Source organism: Cetorhinus maximus, chromosome 8, assembly GCF_964194155.1.
Source record: "Cetorhinus maximus chromosome 8, sCetMax3.hap1.1, whole genome shotgun sequence".
Lineage (NCBI taxonomy): Eukaryota > Metazoa > Chordata > Chondrichthyes > Lamniformes > Cetorhinidae > Cetorhinus > Cetorhinus maximus.
Genome location: NC_135886.1, coordinates 41,927,925 through 41,948,389, shown reverse-complemented (window position 1 = coordinate 41,948,389; position 20,465 = coordinate 41,927,925). Strand labels below are relative to the sequence as shown.

Sequence of the window (20,465 nt, the reverse complement as noted above, 5' to 3'; positions counted from 1 at the left end):
TTACGTGTGTATTTAAGTTTTTTCTTCTTTTGTTAATAAATGTTTTAATTTAATCCTTAAAATCTCTAAAGATGGTGGTGGAATCATCACTCCTGACTTCAGTGCACAAGCCTTCTCATAATAAATACAAATTGCAAAATTGTTGTGATAGTGTGGCCAAGTTTCCCTTGTGGATTTGGTCAGCCTGGCAAGTACCACCCGCCATATCAAAACACTTGAGATTAGAAGGTTTGGGCTGATCTATTCAAGGTGTTTAAAATTATTTAGTGAAGGAATCCAGAACATAATCTTAAACTTCAAGTTGGGCCATTTTGGTATGAAATCGGGAAGCACTTTTTCATTCAGAGGGTAGTAGAAATCAGGAGCATTCTTCCCAAAAAGACTGTGGTTTCTGGGGGTTACTTGAAATTTCCAAGACTGAGATGATGGAGCTGAATTTGGGTCTCTTGTTCATTTCTGATTTTAATGCCAGCTGTAACTTCAGCTGCTGATGCCCTAAGCTCTGGTTCCCTCCCTGACCCTCTCCATCAATTTTGACCTCTCTTTCCATCTTTAGGATGCTCCTTTAAACCTACCTCTTTGACCAAGATTTTGCTCATCTGTCCTGATAACATTTCACACGGTTCACTGTCAAATTTTGTTTGATAGCATTCCTGTGAATTCCCTTGAGAAATTTTACAACATTAAAGGCACTATAAAGATGCACGTTATTATGATAGCTTTTTATTATGTACGGGATATAGACCAAAGGTGGATAAATGGGAGTTCAGATGCAAATCGGCTATGATCTAAGCCAATGGCTTGAGGGGCTGAAAGGTTACTCCTGTTCCTATGTAAAACCCTTACACCACAACCAATGAAATTGATTTTCACGTTCCCTTTATTGAAAATTCTTTTTATAATATCATACATTTTGGCTGACATCATGCAACATGGTTGTGAAAGCTAATAAATAATGAGATGAAAAGAAAAGACTGCTAACATTGATCGGTGTAGTGTATAGGCCACCAACTAGCGGAAGAGATGTAGAGAAACAAATTTGCAAAGAAATTACAGAGAGATGCAAGAATTATAGAACAATTATAATGGGGGACTTCAATTATCCACATATAGACTGGGATAGGAATAGTGCAAAGGGGCAAGAAGGGCGAGAGTTCCTGGGGTGTGTTCAAGATAATTTTCTGGAGCAATATGTTTCCAGTCCAATGAGAGGGCTGGCACTGTTGGACTTGGTTCTGGGGAATGAGTTGGCCCAAGTGGGTCAAATAACAGTGGGAGAGCATTTAGGAGAAAATGACCATTGTATCATAAGGTTTAGGTTGGCCATGGAGGAGGACAAGGAGCAATCCAGAGCAGGGATAATTAATTGGGGGAAAGCCAACTTTGATCGGATGAGAATGCATCAGAGCAAAGTGAGTTGGAATCAAATGTTGGCAGAAAAGATGGTGGCCGAACAATGGGCTACCTTCAAAGAGATAGTATTGCAAGCAATGCCAAGGTACATGCTTGCTCAAAAAGGGGTGCAAGGATAAAGCCAGCTACTACAGACCAGTCAGTTTGACCTCAGTGGTAGAGAAACTTCTGGAAACTATATTTCAGGACAAAATCAATAGTCACATAGACAGGTGCGGGATAATTAAGGAAAGTCAGCATGAATACATTAAGGGAAAATCATGTTTAACTAACTTGCTGCGGTTTTTTGAGGAGGTAACAGAAGGTTGATAAGAGCAATGCTGTTGATGTGGTGTATATGGATATTCAAAAGGCATTTGATACAGTGCCACACAATGGACTTGTGAGCAAAATTTTAGCTCATGGAATAAAAGGGAAAGTGGGCACTTGGAAAAGAAATTGGCTGGAAACAGAGTAGTAATAACTGGTTGCCTGTACCCCAGGGGTCAGTGTTGGGGCCCTTACTCTTCTTGATATATATTAATGACCTAGACTATGGTGTGCAGGGCATAATTTCAAAATTTTCAGATGGTACGCAGATTGGAAGCATTGTCAATCGTGATGAGGATAGTCTTGGGCAGACAAATAGGAGGTGAAGTTCAATGCAGAAAGTATGAGGTGATTCATTTTGGCAGGAAGAATGTGGAGAGACAGTATAAAATAAAGGGAGAAACTCTAAAGGAAATGCAGGAACAAAGGGACCTCATTGTATATGTACATAAATCATTGAAGACGGCAGGGCATGTTGAGAGAGCAGTTAATAAAGCATATGGTATCCTAAGTTTTATTAATAGGTGCATTGAGTACAAGAGTAAGGAGGTCACGTTGAACTTGTATAAGACACTAGTTAGGCTTCATCTGCAGTATTTCATCCAGTTCTGGGCTCCATACTTGAGGAAGGATATATAGGCATTGGAGAGAGTACAGAGGAGGTTCACAAGAATGATTCCCAGGATGAAGAACTATAGCTATGAGGATAGAATAAGGAGGTTGGGACTGTTTTCCTTGGAGAAAAGAAGGCTGAGAGAGACTTGAAACAGGTATTCAAGATCTTGAGGGGTATGGACAGAGTATAGAGTGAGAAACTGTTCCCACTCAAGAATACATCAAGAACTAGAGAGCACAGATTCAAAATAATGGCAAAAAGGAGTAGAAATGATGTGAGGAAAAGATTTTTCACCCAGAGGGTGGTTGGAGTCTGGAACGCAATTCCTGAAAGGTGGTGGAGGCATGTCCAATTGAGGTATTTAAAAGAGAATTGGATTGCTACCTGAAAAGAAAGAATGCGCAAGGTTACGGTGATAAGGCAGGGTAGTGGGATTCGGTAGAATGCTCTTTCAGCAAGCAAGTGTGGCCTTAATGGGCCGAATGGCCTCTTCTGCACGGTAAAGATTCTGTGATTCTCTGAATGTTGGATACCAAAGTGAGAATAAAAAATGCTGGAAATGCACACCAGGTCAATCATCATCTGTACAGAGAAAGAAAAACAGGGAGTTTTGACAAAGGGGCCTACACCTGAAGAATAATCTATCTTCACCCATGGTGACAAGGCTGCTGTACATACCAAAATCTTCATTTTTTAAAAATTGAAATAATCTGGTGGATATTTGCAAAGATAATATCTGTCCCCCATGTCCAATTTGTAATGTGCAAAACAGTCAGAAGCCTTAAATACTTGCAGTCATTGGGGATGGTGGGAGATGAATAAGGGAGGGAGTATATTTCTAAATTACCAATGGTGGTAATCAGGCCTTAACCGCAGGCCCACTGATCCTGCTGTCTGGTATTACTATATTATTATTGGCTGGGCAAAGCAAAATACCATAACAGACGGGAACCACGAGCACCAAAAAATACAAATACCTTGGGCATTCACAACTTTGGCCCGAGTTTGATTTTCTTTTTGTAAACAAAATCTACATCTGATAGAGGAACAGTAGGGGAGAAGGATAATAATCTATAAATGCAGTGCAGGTTTAAAAACAAAAGTTGAGGAGTTTAGAGATGTATCAATGTTGTAGGGGCAAACTATTTTTTTAGGTTTTTTCACCACCGCCCCCCTCCCCCCACAAAACAAGGATCTTTAAGCAGATATCAAATTTAATGCTGTACCATTCATAGTTCTGATGTTGGGATGAATATGCCACTGTCCCATAAGAATATGCAAACTGTCTTTTTTCCCCCAGTGTTCTTTTCTCTTGCAATTCATTTCCAGGCCAGTCTTCTCCTTTGTGATAGAGGCAGCGATTGGGGAGGGGCCCTCAAAACTTGACCAAATTTGCACCAGCTGACATCCCAAATTGCCATTAAAAGGTGCCCATCTGGTGCCTTATTTTCTCCTCTGTGGCCAATTGCTATCTTTTTCTTAACCTCTCCCTAAAAAGTAGTAGCTGGAAATCAACAGAGCGTGGGATTGTACCAAAGCCCCACTATGACCTCAGCAACAGCCCAAGACCTAATCAGCCATATTGATTTGTCTCATCTTCATCACAGCTTTGGTTCTGTCTCTCATCTTGGACTCTCAGTAAAAAATAAGAGTTGTAGTTTCTACAAAACCTTTTGCTCCATTTAAGCATTTAAAAAAAATAAAGTGCCACCCTGAAGGCATAAAATTCTCATAAAACCTGGGCAATCGTGGAGTGAAAGACACATCTGTAGAGTGTTGCACCGCCATATAATGATGAACCATGGGTCGATCCCTATCTGTTCCCCTTAACACCTTGAAAACTTCAATGAAATCACCTTCTAACCTTCTAAACTCCAGGGAAAACAACCTCAGTTTGTGAAATCTCTCCTCATAATTTAACCTTTGAAGTCTCAGGATTATCCTGGTTAATTTATGCTCACTCCCTCCAAGACCGATATAGCCTTCCTAAGGTGTGGTGCCCAGAAGATTATGGTGCTCACAGTACTCCAAACGTGGTCTAACCTGGGCTTTGTGTACCTGAAGCATGACTTCTATCCCCTTGTATTCTAGTTCTCTAAATACAAAGGACAGAATTCCATTACCCTTTTTGACTATTTTCGATGCCTGTTCATGGCACTTTAAGAATCTATTACTTGAACACTTGTCTCTTTGGACGCCCATTGTTTCTAGCTTTTCACCATTTAGGAAGTACCCTGTTCTATCCTTGTTAGGTCCAAAGTGGATGCCCTCACATTTGCCAACATTGAAAGCAGGTCATCTGCCTGTCCCATTGAGGTGTAGAATGTTGCATGGTTCAGGCAGAGACTATGAGGAAAAGGATGAAACACGACTCAAGTTTGGGGATTTTAAAACCCTGGGAACTTGTTGCTGAATTGTGATTTTGGCATTTTGGGGATGTAATAACCCTGAGCCACAGAAGGAGCGAGAATGAAGCGATACATTAAAGGAACAGTGCCCCTCACAACTATTGCAGAATTCCAGAAATTTGCCTCTGACAAAAATTCATTGGACTGTTTTTCTTTTAATTGATAGGGAATGTGATCCTGATTATATCACAATTTTTTAAACTAGTAGTAATTTTTTTATGGAAAACAAAATAAACAAACAAAATCAGATTATATCGAATTTCTTTCTAACTAGTAGCGTTTTTTTATGGAAAACAAAACAAACCAACAAAAGAAACATTCCTAAGATGGTTTGCTTCCCAACTATAAAAGGCGATAGTTCCCTGCTGTGGTTGGATAAGGATCTCAAAACATGTTCTTTGACACATTTGTGAGGCTGGGGGTCAGTTAATCTAACCCTCGAGCATTTATCAAGACTTGATAATGTATTTTCTCTCTGTAGTGACGTGTAACTATGGAAACGGAGGGTGCCAGCACACGTGTGATGATACCGATCAAGGCCCGAAGTGCGGATGCCATCTGAAATTTGCCCTGCACTCAGATGGGAAAACATGCGTTGGTGAGTGGCTGGCTTAAACTGAGATACCGCAAACAACTACAAAAAACGGAGTCTTGGAGTTGAGCAATCTGATGTAATCAATCAAGGAAATGGCTTGGATTTACAATTTCATACACCATTTCCACATATAATGGGAAACAGAGCTGGTCGGTGAAGTCTGCCAGAAATCTAAAGGCTAAGCTTGGATGGATTTACAGATGTTAGGAGACTTTGAGGGTGGAGAGCAGGATAGGTGTTGTTGGGGGGGGGGTGTTGGGTGGTTGAGGGGAATCTAAAAGAGTGAATTGACTTTGAGGTTTTTGTTTGGCAAAAATGAAGTGCAGTAAATACTGAGGTCATTTCTTTCCAAAGTGTAGTCAGACAGACAGCAGTCAAGAAGAGTTGTTCATTCTTGCAAGAAGAAAATAAATTGTTGATTAAGGAAGTGAATTACAGGAGTTTGGGGAACTGCAGGAGCAAAACCGTTTCTCATCCATCCACAGTGCAGCATGTTAGGGAGAGGTTTGGAGTTGGAAATTCCCTTGCGTAGTGTGGCCTCTAACATTATTACGGCGGCCTAGTGCTGCTTTTGTGGTGCACCCTGCACTGTTAGCGGCTTCCTGCACAGCCCACACAGCATTGCAGCAGGGGAAGTGTACAAGTGGGTGCATCCCCTCTGTGGGCTGGAAGGGTTTTGAACCAGTGCTATCCTGACATCACACAGCCCAACCCTGATGTCACACAGCCCAAGCGAGTGACATGACACCATAATTCCAAACTTGGACCACAAAGGTCCAGACAACTAAATAATACATCACTCACCAAAGATCAAGCCTTCTGCTGCAAGATTGGACCTGAACTAGTGCTAATTAAAGGGTCACTCAGCAAATTGCAGGTGAGGTGTTACATACATACAAACATATGAATTAGGAGCAGGAATAGGCCATTTGACCCCTCGAGCCTGCTGTGCCTTTTGATAGGTTCATGGTTGACCTGATTGTGGCCTGTACTTTCCTGTCTACCACCTATACCCTTTGACTCCCTTGTCAGTCAAGAATCAGCCCTAAAAGTATTCAATGATCCAGTTTCCACTGCCCTCTGGGGAAGAGAAGTCCACAGACTAATGACACTCTGAGAGAAAAAAATTCTCCTCCTCCCCATCTTAAATGGGAGACCCCTTATTTTTAAATTGCGTCCCCAAGTCCTAGTCGCTCCTAAGGAGAAGGGCAAACCCCCTTTCAGCATCCACCCCCATCAAGTCTCCTCAGCATCTAAAGTGTTTCAATAAGACCATCTCTCATTCTACTGAACTCCAGTGGATACAGGTCCAACCTTTCCTAAGAAAACCCCTTCATCCCAAAAATCGGCTCAGCGAACCTTCTCTGCACAGCTTCTAATGCAGTTATATCCTTTCTTAAATAAGGAGACCAAAACTGCACGCTACTCCAGATCTGTCTCAACAATGCCCTGTACATCTGTAGCAAAATTTCCCTACTTTTATATTCCATTCCTCTTGTCACAATAAACAACAACATCCCGTTTGCCTTCCTGATCACTTGCTGTAATTGCATACTAACTTTTTATGATACATGTACCAGGACTCCCAGATCCCTCTGTACCACAAAGTCCTGCAATCTCTCTCCATTTAAATAATGTGCTGCTTTTCTACTTTTTCTGCTAAAATGGACAAGTTCAAATTTGCCCATGTTATACTCCAACTGCCAATATTTTGTCCATTCACGTAATCTACTCATATCTCTTTGCGGACTCCTTGGCCTGAATTTTACCTTTGGTGGGTGCGGCCAATCGGCAGGCCCAGGACCGGTTGGGAAACGGGCCCCCAACCACGATCAGCCCCCGACCGCGATTTCACACTGGCTGGTCAATTAACAGCCAGCCAGAGTGAAATGCGTGCTGAAAAGCTCAGCACTGCCGGGGTGGGGGTGGGAAGAGGGCGGGTGATGACGTTTCCGCGGGTGCGGGTGATTGCTACGAGAAAGCTCCCTGAAGCTGGACAGCTGCCTCAAGGAGCTGGAGGCCTGAGAAAGCTAAAATAAAGGTTTTAAAAGCTGTAAAAAAAAAAGTGCCCATGCATCATAATCAATCACCTGAAAATATATCTGATAAAAATGCTGTCCACAGAAATTTATTTTTATTTTATTTCATCACGGAAATTTCATCCCGCCCTTGGATGAGGTTTGATGGAAAATACAAAGGCCGCCTGGCCGATTTGCCCATCCGCCAACTGTAAGGTGGGATGGGCAATGAAAAATCAGGGTCAACTGCGCCGTAAATAGGCTTAATTGCCTTCTTAATTGTCAGTGAGTGTGCTTCTGACTTTTGCGTGTGTCCCCAAGCGAAATATCGCGCGAGTGCGCAATGATGTCGGGATGCTCGCCCGGCTTCTCGCGCGATTTTATGCCCAATCGGGTTGGGCGCGCACCCGCCCGCAGGACGTTAAATTCTGCCCCTTATGTCCTCTTCACAATTAACTTTCCTAATTATCTTTGTGTCATCAACAAATTTAGCAACCATATATTTGGTCCTTTCATCCAAATCATTGACATAGTTTGTAAATAGTTGAGGCCCCAGCACTGATCCCTGTGGCGCTCCACTGGCTGCATTTTGACAACCTGAAAATGACCCATTTATCCCTACTCTCTGCTTCCTGTTAGCTAACCAATTTTCTATCCATGTTAATAAGTTATCCCCAACACCATGAGCTCTTATTTTGTGTAGTAACCTTTGATGTGGCACCTTATCAAATGCCTTTTGGAAATCCAAGTACACCTCATCTACAGGCTGAGTTTTTGAGTAGCTTTTGCTTAAGCATGGTCGGTACAGAACTATGCTGGGCTCTTGGAGTTGATTCTTTGCCAGTTCCTGAATAAAGCCAGGGAGAAGAGAGGAGTACCTGACTCGGGTGTGAGGGCAGCTATTGCAGTCCCTCCTAGTCTGTAATATGACCAGGAAATGGAAGAGGAAGAGAGAGGAAGCTCTTGGAGGAAGAAGGGAGAAAGAGGGGAAAGAAGATGGACAGGAGGAGGCAGGTAGGAACTTCCCGTGCCACATGTAACTGGAAGAATTGTGAGAGAGCAAATTGTGAGGCTGTACTTCCAGTGAACCAACTGCCCCATCCCAACATGGACACACCATTCACCACTGTCACACCCATTGCAGACTTCTCATCACACAGTGCCCTTAGCCAACAGAGATAAAAGTCACTAACAAAAACCTTTACAAACTAGCTTTATCCATCAGCAGGTCAAATTATACAAACAGCAGTTCACCCTTGTGCATTCCCCTAGTGCCCAGATTGCACATGCCCTTTGCCTGCTCTCGTGCTCCAAGGCAGTGCTCTCCCAGTGACTACAGCATGACTGGTGGAAGGCTGCTGACTTTCAGTGGGGAGACTACAGATGGTCTTTGCAGGATTCCATCGAGCAACTCTGATACTAGAAGGTCCAGCTTCTGACTGCATGGGTGGCAGCATTCTCGGCTGGGTCGCTGGAAGGCAGCAGCAAGGGCGCTAGCGCAATGGCAGTGTTTGGAACACAAATGCCATCATCCTATTGGTCCCCCGCAGTGCCACTGCCACTCCCACTGCCTGCCACCTCAGCAAACCAAGTAATCTGCTGGAGCACCGATTGCTAGACTGCTATGAGACATGCCCCTTTGATGTCTGAGATCTGCACCCATGGTAACAGTAGTCTGAGCTTACAGCAACCATGGATGCCATGAGCTTTCACACTGCAGTGCTGCGATGGTGGGAGGATACTCCCTGTGCTGCATTGGAAGTTCAGGCAACAGCCACAAGACACTCTATAATGGGCCAGTCTCATAGATTTCCATGGAGTTGGCCACCACTTCCACACTGGAGGGGATGGACTCTAATCTCTGGGCACTGCCCTCTACCACTTTGGAACGGGACTGCTCCATGCTCCTACTCAGTGACAGGAGACTGTCCGACAGGCCAAGTATCTTTGTGTGCATCCCCATCAGTGCTGTCCTGTGTGTTGCCCCATCAAAGACCTCTTCTGAGTATCCTGCAGCAGAACTTGTCTGTGGCCTCTCCCTGCAGGGAACACAAGCCACCTTTACCCCCCAGCCTGTCTGAAACACACTCTTACCCGGTGATTCACCAAGTGCTATTCCCGGCTCTATACGAAGCCTCAAGTTTGTGGAGTGCCAGTGTCTGAGCTGGTGGCTGGTATTGAAAGGCCAAGTGACGGTCCCCCTCATCACTGTTATGGGGTTGCTGCTGCTCTTCCTCCTGGCTCTGCTGAGGTTGTCCAGGTGACAGGTCTTGGGTATCAGAAAACATGCAAGCAGAATGGGAGGGTTGGGGTGCGGGAAGGGTTGGTTTGGAGGAAAGCAGGAGGTCCATGGTCCCACCATCTGCAACTTACACTGATGCCATATTCGAAGGATGAGGGTGAGGAGAGAGTTGGGAAGGTGTATAAGGCAGCCACTGAACATCAGCCCTCTACAGGATGGCCTTTGACTGTACCCCCAGCCAGGCAGGCTTCCCTGCTGCTGTCTGCCTGCCTCTGGGTAGCTGACCTGCCCCCTGTCACATCAGGAAACTGAAAGCCATCCGGAAAATCCCAGTCGGCCCCTTTAACTTACTTTTTACAAGGCTCTTCATGTGCCTAAATACCTGCCCACCTCGTGAGGACTGATGACCTTCTCGTGCACCTGGACCTGCGTCAGCCAAAATGGCTGACATCGAGAATGGCACCCTGAAACTGACACACTGGCTGTGGCAGTATTCAGCCCAAAGCCTCCATCTTCTTTTTCTTATTTAAAAGCAAGAAAATAGATGACAACCGTAGGCCCAATATGGGGAGCATTAATCCTGTCATGTCAGGTTCAGTGTGTTCCCAGTGATGTGCTTGTCTTGCACGCTATCAGAAGGACGAATCATTTGAAACACCCAACCAAGCTAACCTGATATTGTATATCTGCTCCAAGAAATGATGCCTGCATCTTAGAGGGTGAATCTCTGGGCCCACCCAATACAGTGTCACTCACAGCTACTTCCTATGTCAACACTTCATCACTGTAGCGTAACACAATCCCACATACAGTTGTAGTTGAGTGAAAGTCTTTGTAGATGTTATTTCATAGCAGCATGTTTAGCTTGTAGCACGGCATTATTATACCTAGAAATGTTCAGTTCATTGTAACCTACTATATGGGACAGAGAAATCCTGGTTTTGGCTGAAAACCTGTGCTGAGTTAGTTATGCTCAGTTACAGGAGCTCTGTAATTGGCCTCAGCATCCCTGGATCAGACAAGGAAAAATAAAAAGTTCAGTTACAGTTCCCATTTCAAATAATCAGCCAGTATCATCCTATGGAATGTGCTCAATTGGAAAAATGATGGTGCACGGCTGGGATTCCACTTGGGTCCAAATGGCCTCTCGATACTGACAGTTCAGGCTCAAACATGACAAAAAGCTACTTGGGTCAGATAGCAGAGAGATGACAGCCCAGCATGGGCCATAAGCTCTGGAAGTCCCTCCCAAAACCTCCCTTCCTCTCCATCCCTCTCTTTCCTCCTTTAAGATGGTCCTTAAAACCTACCTTACCTGTCCTAACATCTGTTAAGTCAACATTTTGTTTGTTTGATGATACTCCTGTGAAGCACCTTGGGACATTTTACTACTTTAAAAGCACAATATAAATATAAATTGTGACATAAGAACATTAAAAATAGGAGCAAGAGAAGAACATACGGACCATTGAGCCTACTTTGCCATTCAGTACATTCATGGCAATTCTAGGCTTCAACTCCACTTCAAATCCACTGCCCATTTCCCTTGATCCCCTGAGAGACCAAAATTCTGTCTGTTCTAACTTTGAATATATTCAACGATGAAGTGCCCATAACCCTTTGGGTAGAGAATTGAAAGATTCTCAACCCTTTGAGTGAAGAAATTTCTCCTCATCCCCGTCCTAAATGATCAGCCCCTTATCCTGAAACTGTGTTCCCTTGTTCTAGATTCCCCAGCTAGGGGAAACAGTAGGCACCATTTTACAGGGGGAGTGGACAGCTCACCTACCCACCCCCACCCTCCCCAGAAGCAAAGTCAGCATGGAGCAGACTCGCTGCACACCAGCCCAACTTGCAGCCATAATGCGCTGTGGGCAGGTTAAAATAGGCTACCGGCGGGACACCTCTGCCCCTCACTGGGGAGGAAGTCCCGCCCTCAGGACCCAGCAGCCAATTGGATTGGCTGGCAGCTCCTGCAGTCCAAGCAGCACCAAGAGTGCATTAGTGGACACTGCCGGGAATGCAAGCAGGCTCAAGAAGAAGGCCTGTGGATCCCGGAGCCAGGCAAGTCTAGGGTATTGGGCGGGGAGTGTTGGACGGGTTAGGAAGGGGGTGGGGTGGGGTGGGTGGGCGGTGTTGGGAGCGATGGGTTTTACAGAGGAGGCAGGTAGGAGGAAAGGCTGGGTACCACCTTAGGGGGGCTGCTCTCCGAAGATAGTACACCCGCTTCCTTGCCGCCCTTTTAAAAAAAATGTTAACCTGTCTGCGTACCATTGTAGCCGCTTTGTGTCCTCCTCACATCTTACATTCCTACCTAGCTTTTCGTCAGCAAACCTAGATACATTATTCTCTGTCACTTTGTTTATGTCATTAATGTAGATGTAGAGCTAAGGCCCCAGCACTGATCCTTGTGACTCTCCACTAGTCATAGCCTGCCAACTTGAAAATGCCCTATTTATCCTTACTTTCTGCTTCCTGTCTGTTAACCAATCCTCTGTTCATGCTAGCATATTACCTCCACCTCCATGAGCCCTTACCTTGTGTATTAAACTTTTGAACTTTTGTGTGACCCCTTATCAAATCCCTTTTGAAAATCCAAATATACCGCATCTGCTGGTTCACCTTCATCTCACCTACTAGTTACATCCTTAGAAAACTCTAATAAATTTGTAAACTGGATTTCCCTTTAATAAAACCTGTTGACTTGCTCTAATTCTACTGTGCTTTTCTAAGTGCAATGTTAAGACTTCGGTAATAGTAGATTCCAGCCTTTTCCCAATGACTATGTCTAAAGCATAACTGATCTGTAGTTCCCCATTTTCTTCTTTCATCCTTTCTTGAGTAGTGGTGTTGCATTTGCTAGCTTCCCATCTGTTGGGTCTGTTCCAGAATCTTAGGAATTTTGGAAAATAATAGTCAGTGCATCCTTTATCTCTGCAGCCATCTCTTTTAGAATCCTTGGATATTGGTCATCATGTCCTAGGGATTTGTCAGACTTCAGTCCCTTGAGTTTCTCTGCTGATATTAATTACGTTAATTTCCTCACTCTTATTAGCCTTTAGTTACCCTCTATTTCTGGTGTGTAACTTGTGTCTTCTACTGTGTAAACAGACACAAATTATTTGTTCAATGTCCCTACCATTTCCTTATTCCCTATGATAATTTCTCCTGTATCTGCTTCTAAGGGACTACCATTTACTTTAGCTACTCTCTTCCTTTTTATATATAATTGTAAAAGCATTTACAACCTGATGTTGTATTCTAGGCTAGTTTACAACAATATTCTATTTTTTCTCTTTTCATCAACTTTTTGGTGACCCTTTGCTAGTTTCTAAAACACTCCAATCGTCAGACTTGCTACTATTCTTTGCAACATTATAAACCTCTTCTTTTTATCTCATATCATCCTTAACCTCCTTAGTAAGCCAAGGTTGGATCTTTCTCACTGAGTTTTTGTTTTTCAATGGAATGAATTTTGTTGAACATTCTATATTGTTTCTTAAATCACAGAATCACAGAATCTTAACGGCACAGAAGGAGGCCATTGAGCCCAACATGTCTGCACTGGCTCTCCAAATGAGCATTATGACCTAGTGCCATTGCCCTGCCTTTTCCCCATACCCTTGCACATTGTTTCTGTTGTTTCTTACTGTTTATTTATGGCCAGACCTTTTGTCTATTTACCCAATCAACATAAGCCAGTTTCCCCCTCTTACCTATGTAACTGGCTCTATTTAAGTTTAAGATTTTTGTTTGTGATTAGAGTATGTAATTTTCAAACTTAATCTGAAATTCAATTATATTATGATCACTATTTCCCAGTAGACCTTTTACTATGACATTACTAATTAACCCTGCCTCATTGCACAATACTGGATCTAAAATTCTAGATCTGCTTTATCACTGATTGGTTCCATAACATATGGCTCCAGTAAATTGTCATGAAAGCATTCTACAGACTCATCTTTCAGATTACCTTTGCCAATTTGATTGGCCCAGTCTATCTGAAGAGTAAAGACCCCATAACAATTACATTGCCTTTGTTACAAGCTCCAATAATTTCTTGTTTAATGCTCTGTCCAAAGGTATAACTATTGTGAGGGGGCCTATAGACTACACTCACCAGTGTTTCCTGAATGTTGCTAATCTTAATCTCCACCCCATACTGATTCTATTTCTTGATTTTCTAAACCAAGATCCTTTCTCACTAATGTCCTTATGTTATCCTTTATTATCAGGTATACCCCTCCTCCTTTTCCATTCTGCCTCTCTTTTGAAATGTTGTCTACCCTGGAGTAATTATTTCCCAACCTTGATCACCGTGAAATCATCGGCAGGATTTTTCAGATGGCAAGGTTTTTTTTCGTAAGTCCTGGCTCAGATTGGCTGGCAGCTTAGTATTCCCAACAGTGCCAGCGAAAGCAGTAGCCAGTACTGGGACTAATAGCTGTGCACAGATTCTAAATTTCAGGGTCCAGGAGCAGGTAAGTGCGGGTGTGGTTAGGGGGTCTCAGAGAGGGCAGGCCAGAGAGGGGTGGGGTCTAGATGGAGAGGCCAGGAGAGGAGGGAGCACTCTGATATACTATTACCATTAAACTCTATCCTTTACTGTCCCACTTAGCTATTTTTTTAACCACATTGATATACTTTTCCGAGCAACTTTTATCTTTGGATTTCTAAATCTCCCTTCACCTGAACCCTCCTCCCCCTCTGTTAGTTGAAAGCCATTTTCCAGACTCTGGTGCACTGTTACGTTTGTATGTTCTGCTATTTTGTTTATCACCTTCAGGTGAGGAAAAAATTGGAGCACTGTTTCCAAATGTTCAACCTACAATTCTCTTGCTTCCCATCCTTGAATTGGTAATGGTTCGCAACTATAGATACATTTGTAAATTTACAAAGAGTAATGATTTTCACTTTTTTTTGGTCTTGTTTATTGACTATTAAAATGATAAGGGAATATGTGTAGGCTTCCAGAAAGAGGCTGATCCCCCACATATCATTCCCAATTAGGGAAGAATGAAACAGCTGGTAACAGCCCCTGTTCAAAACCCCACAGAGGTTAATGAATCAACCCAGCAAGACTATTAATCTACTTAGGCAGGGTAAGATTGCCTAATGACAATTACATTATTGTCAAACTCCAGAGACAGTTATCAAACTGTCTAGGCCTTAAGGAGTGTGCTGACTTGAGACTGTACATAACCATATAGACAACCTGTTCTATTGTAATCTGTAAATAAGAAATACGACTGATTTAAATGGAAATTCTATACTCCTGGCCAAGGATTGATAATGGTGTGTCGAATTGAGGGAGAACAAAAAAAAGGGAAAACGTTTAGAATCTGTTGGCTCACCAAGGTACACCTTCCAATGCAATAATTAGATCTCTCGGAATTAGGTTTAAAACAAAACATCAAATAAGAAATGGCGAGTTTTTGTTTGGAAAGAATTAACACATTTTACATTTGTTCGATTCTAATGAATTCTCTAAAGGCCTGACATTACATAGTTTGCAGTGTTTACATTGGCTGCCAGCACTCAATTGGGAATCATTGCTGGCTTTTTCATTGTACTCCTGTGACTTGTAGAACGCAGTTGAGCCAACAGAAAACTTTAAATGCTTGTCATGGATGACAGGGCCAAGAGTATTTGAATTTATGCTGCCTCTGCGCACACCACCAGCCCCACTCCCCCCAAAATGCTGGTGAAATATTTCATACATTGAGTTGAATGTGCTTTGCATGCAGGTCAATAGTTGAGGTTTCACTGGCATCAGTTCACCATCAGTAAACTGTGTCCAGCAGTCAGGATCTGCTGTGCGACCTGCACAAATTAAGACTAATTACAGAATTGTAGAGAAATGTTATTAACCATCTCCCTTCCCCTCATCAGTGACCATTCCCCATCTCTTTGACCCGCTCCAGAATGGAAGAAATACAACTTCATAACGCTGACTTGTGATTGAGGGATTGTTAGGATTCCAGGGCTTTATAGAATTGTTCTCACTCTTTACAATTTTACAGTTGTTCTGATAAGACAATGTTATCCTCTACAACCTGGGAACTATGGTAGTCATTTTAAGCGCAAATTAAAATGAGTGGGTTGGGGTTGGATGAGATGTTATAATTTTAAAAACCTCCAACCTGAACCAAGCCACCCGCTTCCATTTCTAACAGGATAGGCAGGCAACCCACTGCAGGGAGGTAATTTGGTCGCTTACGTATTATAGTGTGGCTGCCTGCCTCAGATTTAACCTGTTTTCCAGGTTTAACCCTGGCCGGCCGAGATTCCCAGGCCTTGGGAAACCCGGCAGCTGAATGGAGGAGAGGACTACTTCATGGAAGAGGTAAATATCTTTACAGCACTGCTAATGGGCCAGGAGGACTGCTTTCCCCCACCACTCCCCACATCATCGGCCCTCTCCTCACCATCCAACCCAGGCCACCAGCTCCCCAAGCTAAGCTGCAATATATCATTCCCCCCTACTGGCTCCCACTGATGCAGCTGCAGGCTTTACTAGCTGCTTCTGGCCTGTGGCCTCCTCTGGAACGTTCCCCTCCAGGCACAGTTCCAAACCTATCAATCAGGCTTGCTTCTGGGTGGAGAACCTACTGGATGAACAAAAGACACATGTTCAGGAGTCAAAACTCCACACAACATAACCCCTTCCCATGCTCAGAAAACCCACTCCAGTCAAGATTGGGACCTGTACTTTTTTTAAATACAATTTGGGCTTGAAGCATTTTGTGACCCAAGAGGCTAAGAATCACCCTTGGTTATAATAATCTGTGTATTGGATTAAATATGGTCTTCTTATACCATACTATTATACTTGCTTTGGAATGACCAATTTTATACTCAGGTTAATATATTTAGCTATAATTAAATAGACAACAACAATAACTTGCTTTTCATACAGAAAAATATCTCAAAGTGCTTCGTAGAAGTGTAATGTGACAAAAATTGAAGCTGAGCCAAAGAAGGAACTAATTGGAAGGGTGACTAAAAACACAGTTAGAGATGGGTTTTATGGAGTGTCTTGGGGGCAAGTGGGAGATGTGGAGACAAAGGGGTTTAGGGAACAAATTCCAGAGTTTAGGACTTTTACAGGTGAAGGCACAGCTGAGAGTGATGAGATGAAGTGAGTGACAGATGCACAAGAAGGTCAGGCATGAAACAGTTAACAAAATACTGGCAGAGGAATATAAACAGGAATTGAAAGAGAAACACCAACGTTAAATTAATTACCTTTCGTGAGAACTACTTCTAAAGACTTTTGGGTTTCTAAAAATGAAATCCCGGTTACTCAAAGCTTTCTTGGTTTTGGTGCTACGTAAATTGCAATGTCTTCCTTATAAGTGTGCTTTCCATTTAACAGAGAACTGAGAAGATTGAAAGTGAAACAATGACAGAAGATTTGGTTCATTAAAGCTCAGCCTCTCATGCTTCATTTTTCTCAGACTCACATCCATCTGCATTGTCAATGCCCTGAAAACCTGCATATTTACCTGCCTGGCTACTACTAGCTTTCCTTTATAATGATTTATATTTAAGTTATTTAATATATTTAACAAGCACACCCACTTTCCCATATCTATTTGCTCTTTTCTTCTGGCTGTCCTTCAAAGTGAGGAGGGCATTTGTCACAGAGTGCTGCCCGTGGCAAGAACCTGCGCATGGAGTCTTTCAACGTGGAGAGGCAATTGAGCTGTAGCTACCACACAGTTCTGGCTGACCAGGAGATTCTCCCACTCTTACTGACTGCCATAGGTGTATTGGAAGGACTTGCAAGTTGCTAATCAACCTGTTTGGTCAGGTCACAAACACCTTTCCCTTGGCCATCAAGTCCCGGAGTGAGACTTGAACCCAGAGCTGCTGGCTCAGAGGCAAGGACGCTCCCCATTGCACCACAGGACTTCCTGTTTGATTTTTTTCACCTTTTGCTCCTAGCTCACTCCTGCTGCATTTGGGATCAGTTTTGCTCTGCATCTTTTCAATGCTTTTTTGTGGGCAACAAGGACTGCACGCGCATTCCAAGTATGCTCATACCAAGTTGTCAACTCCACTGCCCTTCTATATGATAAGCATTGGTTACACCACCTTGATATAAAGTGTACATGACAGCAGTGTTGCATCAGCATTTGATTCAATGATGGAGTCTCCAAAAAAATAATTCCACCTGCTGATGGACCCATGGGCTTAATGTGAGAAAGCAGTTTCTACACTTAAATGGTTTGCTAAGAGATTAAGAAAGGATCTGTTTAGATTCAGTGTCACGTGATGTTTATGTAAGACATGTGGAGCTGATCAATTGACATTAATTAGATTGTGTTATCATACGACACCAAGTAATTTACTTTCATTTTGCTGCAGGCAGATTTCCAGGAAGCTCAGCACATTGCAAATCACTTTTATTCAAGGGAATCTGCGTAGTCTCTGATCTGTCGCGTTATTATACTTTTGATTTTTACTTCAGGAAACCCAAATTCAAATCTCAATTTCTATTGACATTCAGCCTCAGGCTTGTGCTTGTTCCTTGAGCTTGACCAGTCTCTGCCAGCTCTCTAGAGTAGAAGGTGGGCTGGATTTGAGGGATTGAGCAGACAGCAGCATGAGATAGCACACATGAGCATGTCTCACTAAAGAGACAATAACGTGAATGTGGTGGGGGCAGGCAGGAAATTGAAAAATAACAGAGAAATTTAGTAGCAAAGTAGCTCTGAATAAACCACTGTAATCTTTCTGTTCTCATACTATAGCCCTGTCAGATTAAAGTGTCAGATTGGGCTATTTGATATTCAGGTTTTAATTGAATAAGGCTAAAAATAAAAATCAGGTGAAATCACCAGGGTCTAAGTTCAGGCATGAAGAACGGCAACCTTGGCAAGAGTTCACAGCACTTTGAGAAGAAAATTGGATGGGGGAAGAAAGACCTATATAATTGGTATACAACATTAACAACCTTCCAGCTCCTCTATTCATTCCTCGAACTGAAAGGAAAAGCCACTGGTTCCAGTTCTATTGAACTCCAGACAGATTGGTGTTTCTGCACAGGAAGCTCTGACATCCCTAGTGAAAGGAAGGAAAGACTTGCATTTATGTAGTGCCTCTCATGTTCACCAAATGTATCAAAGCACTTTGCAGACAATAAAGTACTTTTGAAGTGTAGTCACTGTTGTAACGTGCATTGTAAAGCTGTCTCTGGTGGCATTTAATCTCACGTTGTTTTGATCTCCATGCATATTGTTTCTCTTCCCACAGAGACCTGCGCTGTGAACAATGGAGGCTGTGACAGCACGTGTCAGGATGCTGCCACGGGAGTCCGCTGTAGTTGCCCAGTCGGGTTCACATTGCAGCCTGACAGGAAGACATGCAAAGGTCAGTACTTTCCTACAACACCCACAGAGACATGTACAACTTAGTGTCGGTCAGCCAGTTTAGCAAGATGTTAGGATAAATTAGCTAAGTGTTTGCATTAATATTGACAAGTCTGGCCACAGGAAGACACATGCTTGAGCCATGAATGGAGAGTTTTATATCCTTAAATAAACTTTGGAAATATCCTTGTATGACTAGACAGTTTAGAATTGAATCTTCAATAAAATGGAACCAAGAATCTGCTTGCCTGATGGAGACAATTCGAATTTCCCCAAATTCATGGCGTTTTGGGAGGTAACCTACCTTAACTCAGGTTGTCACAGCCATTATAACCTGTAGAATTTTGAAATGGCAGCCAGTTTCCCATTTTAGCTGAGATGTTTCCAACCTTTTGGTGTGTACCCTGTGTACAATGGAGTATTTTGGGATTCTGCTAAAATCTGAGAGTTCCAATTATACCGCCCATAGCATTTGTCACCTGTAAATCATAAAAGTATTAGGCCGGTGGCTATGGTTGGAATAGAGGGTGTGACTTGATATATGTTTCAAAGCTGGGGTATGGCAATGGGAGGGAGCAGAACATCTGGCACGAGATGACAGAAAATGTAGAGAAGGGAAGGAGATAAAGGGGAATTCTGTGGCGTGAATGAGTGAAGAAAAACAGCACCAAGGGTAATGGATAAGCAATGAGCCTGAGAAAAGGAAAGAACCAGGGCAAAGGAGAGAGCAATAGTGCAGCTATATCGTAAATTAATTCAAAACGAACATGTTTACAATGCTGCTGTACAAAGACCAGAACAATCTTCCTCCAAGCTCAGTAAATAGAATGAAGCCATAGATCTGTAACATGAAACCATTCAGGTGAAATAAGAAGGCTTAATAAGCAGCTGAAATGTCTCAAACCTACATAATGCAGTAATCAAGGCTGTATGACCCCTCGGGTACTAGCATGAATTATGTAAATTAAAGACTAATTAACTTAAAGGTTAAGAGCTCATGCTTGACTGTGATTGACAGGAGAGAATGTTTCATGACTTCATTAGTTTAGAATTAGATATAGGAGGAATTCTTAGAGGAAGCATATAATCTGAATTGAATGGGGCAGTTACAGTGATTCCTGCAGTGATAGAACACAGTTTTAATATCTTTTTAACAGTATTTCTCAACTACATCCCATCCCTCAGCAACATAACAGGGCAAGATAAGAGTAGTGGTAATATCACTGGACTAGTAATCCAGAGAACCAGGCTAATGCTCTGGGGACAGGCGTTCAAATCCCACTATGGTGGCTGGTGGAAGTTAAATTCAATTAATTTAAACAAAATATGGAATTGAAAGCTAGTCTCAGTACTGGTGAGCATGAAACTATTGTCATGAAAACCCATCTGGTTCACTAATGCCTTTTAAGGAAGGAAATCTTCCATCTTTACCTGGTCTGGCCTACCTGTGACTCCTGATGTGGTTGACTTTTAATTGCCCTCTG

The 20,465-nt window shown here is 42.8% G+C and overlaps 1 protein-coding gene across 1 annotated transcript in view; it reads left to right on the top strand.

Moving 5' to 3' along the window:
- The window catches only part of LOC144683582 (signal peptide, CUB and EGF-like domain-containing protein 3), a 421,925-nt gene that overhangs the window by 277,421 nt on the left and 124,039 nt on the right, over window positions 1-20,465 (top strand). Inside the window, exons 6-7 of the mRNA XM_078546743.1 lie at window positions 5,228-5,344; window positions 18,866-18,982. Of these exons, the coding sequence (XP_078402869.1) occupies window positions 5,228-5,344; window positions 18,866-18,982 (234 nt within the window). The remainder of the gene's footprint in view (window positions 1-5,227; window positions 5,345-18,865; window positions 18,983-20,465) is intronic.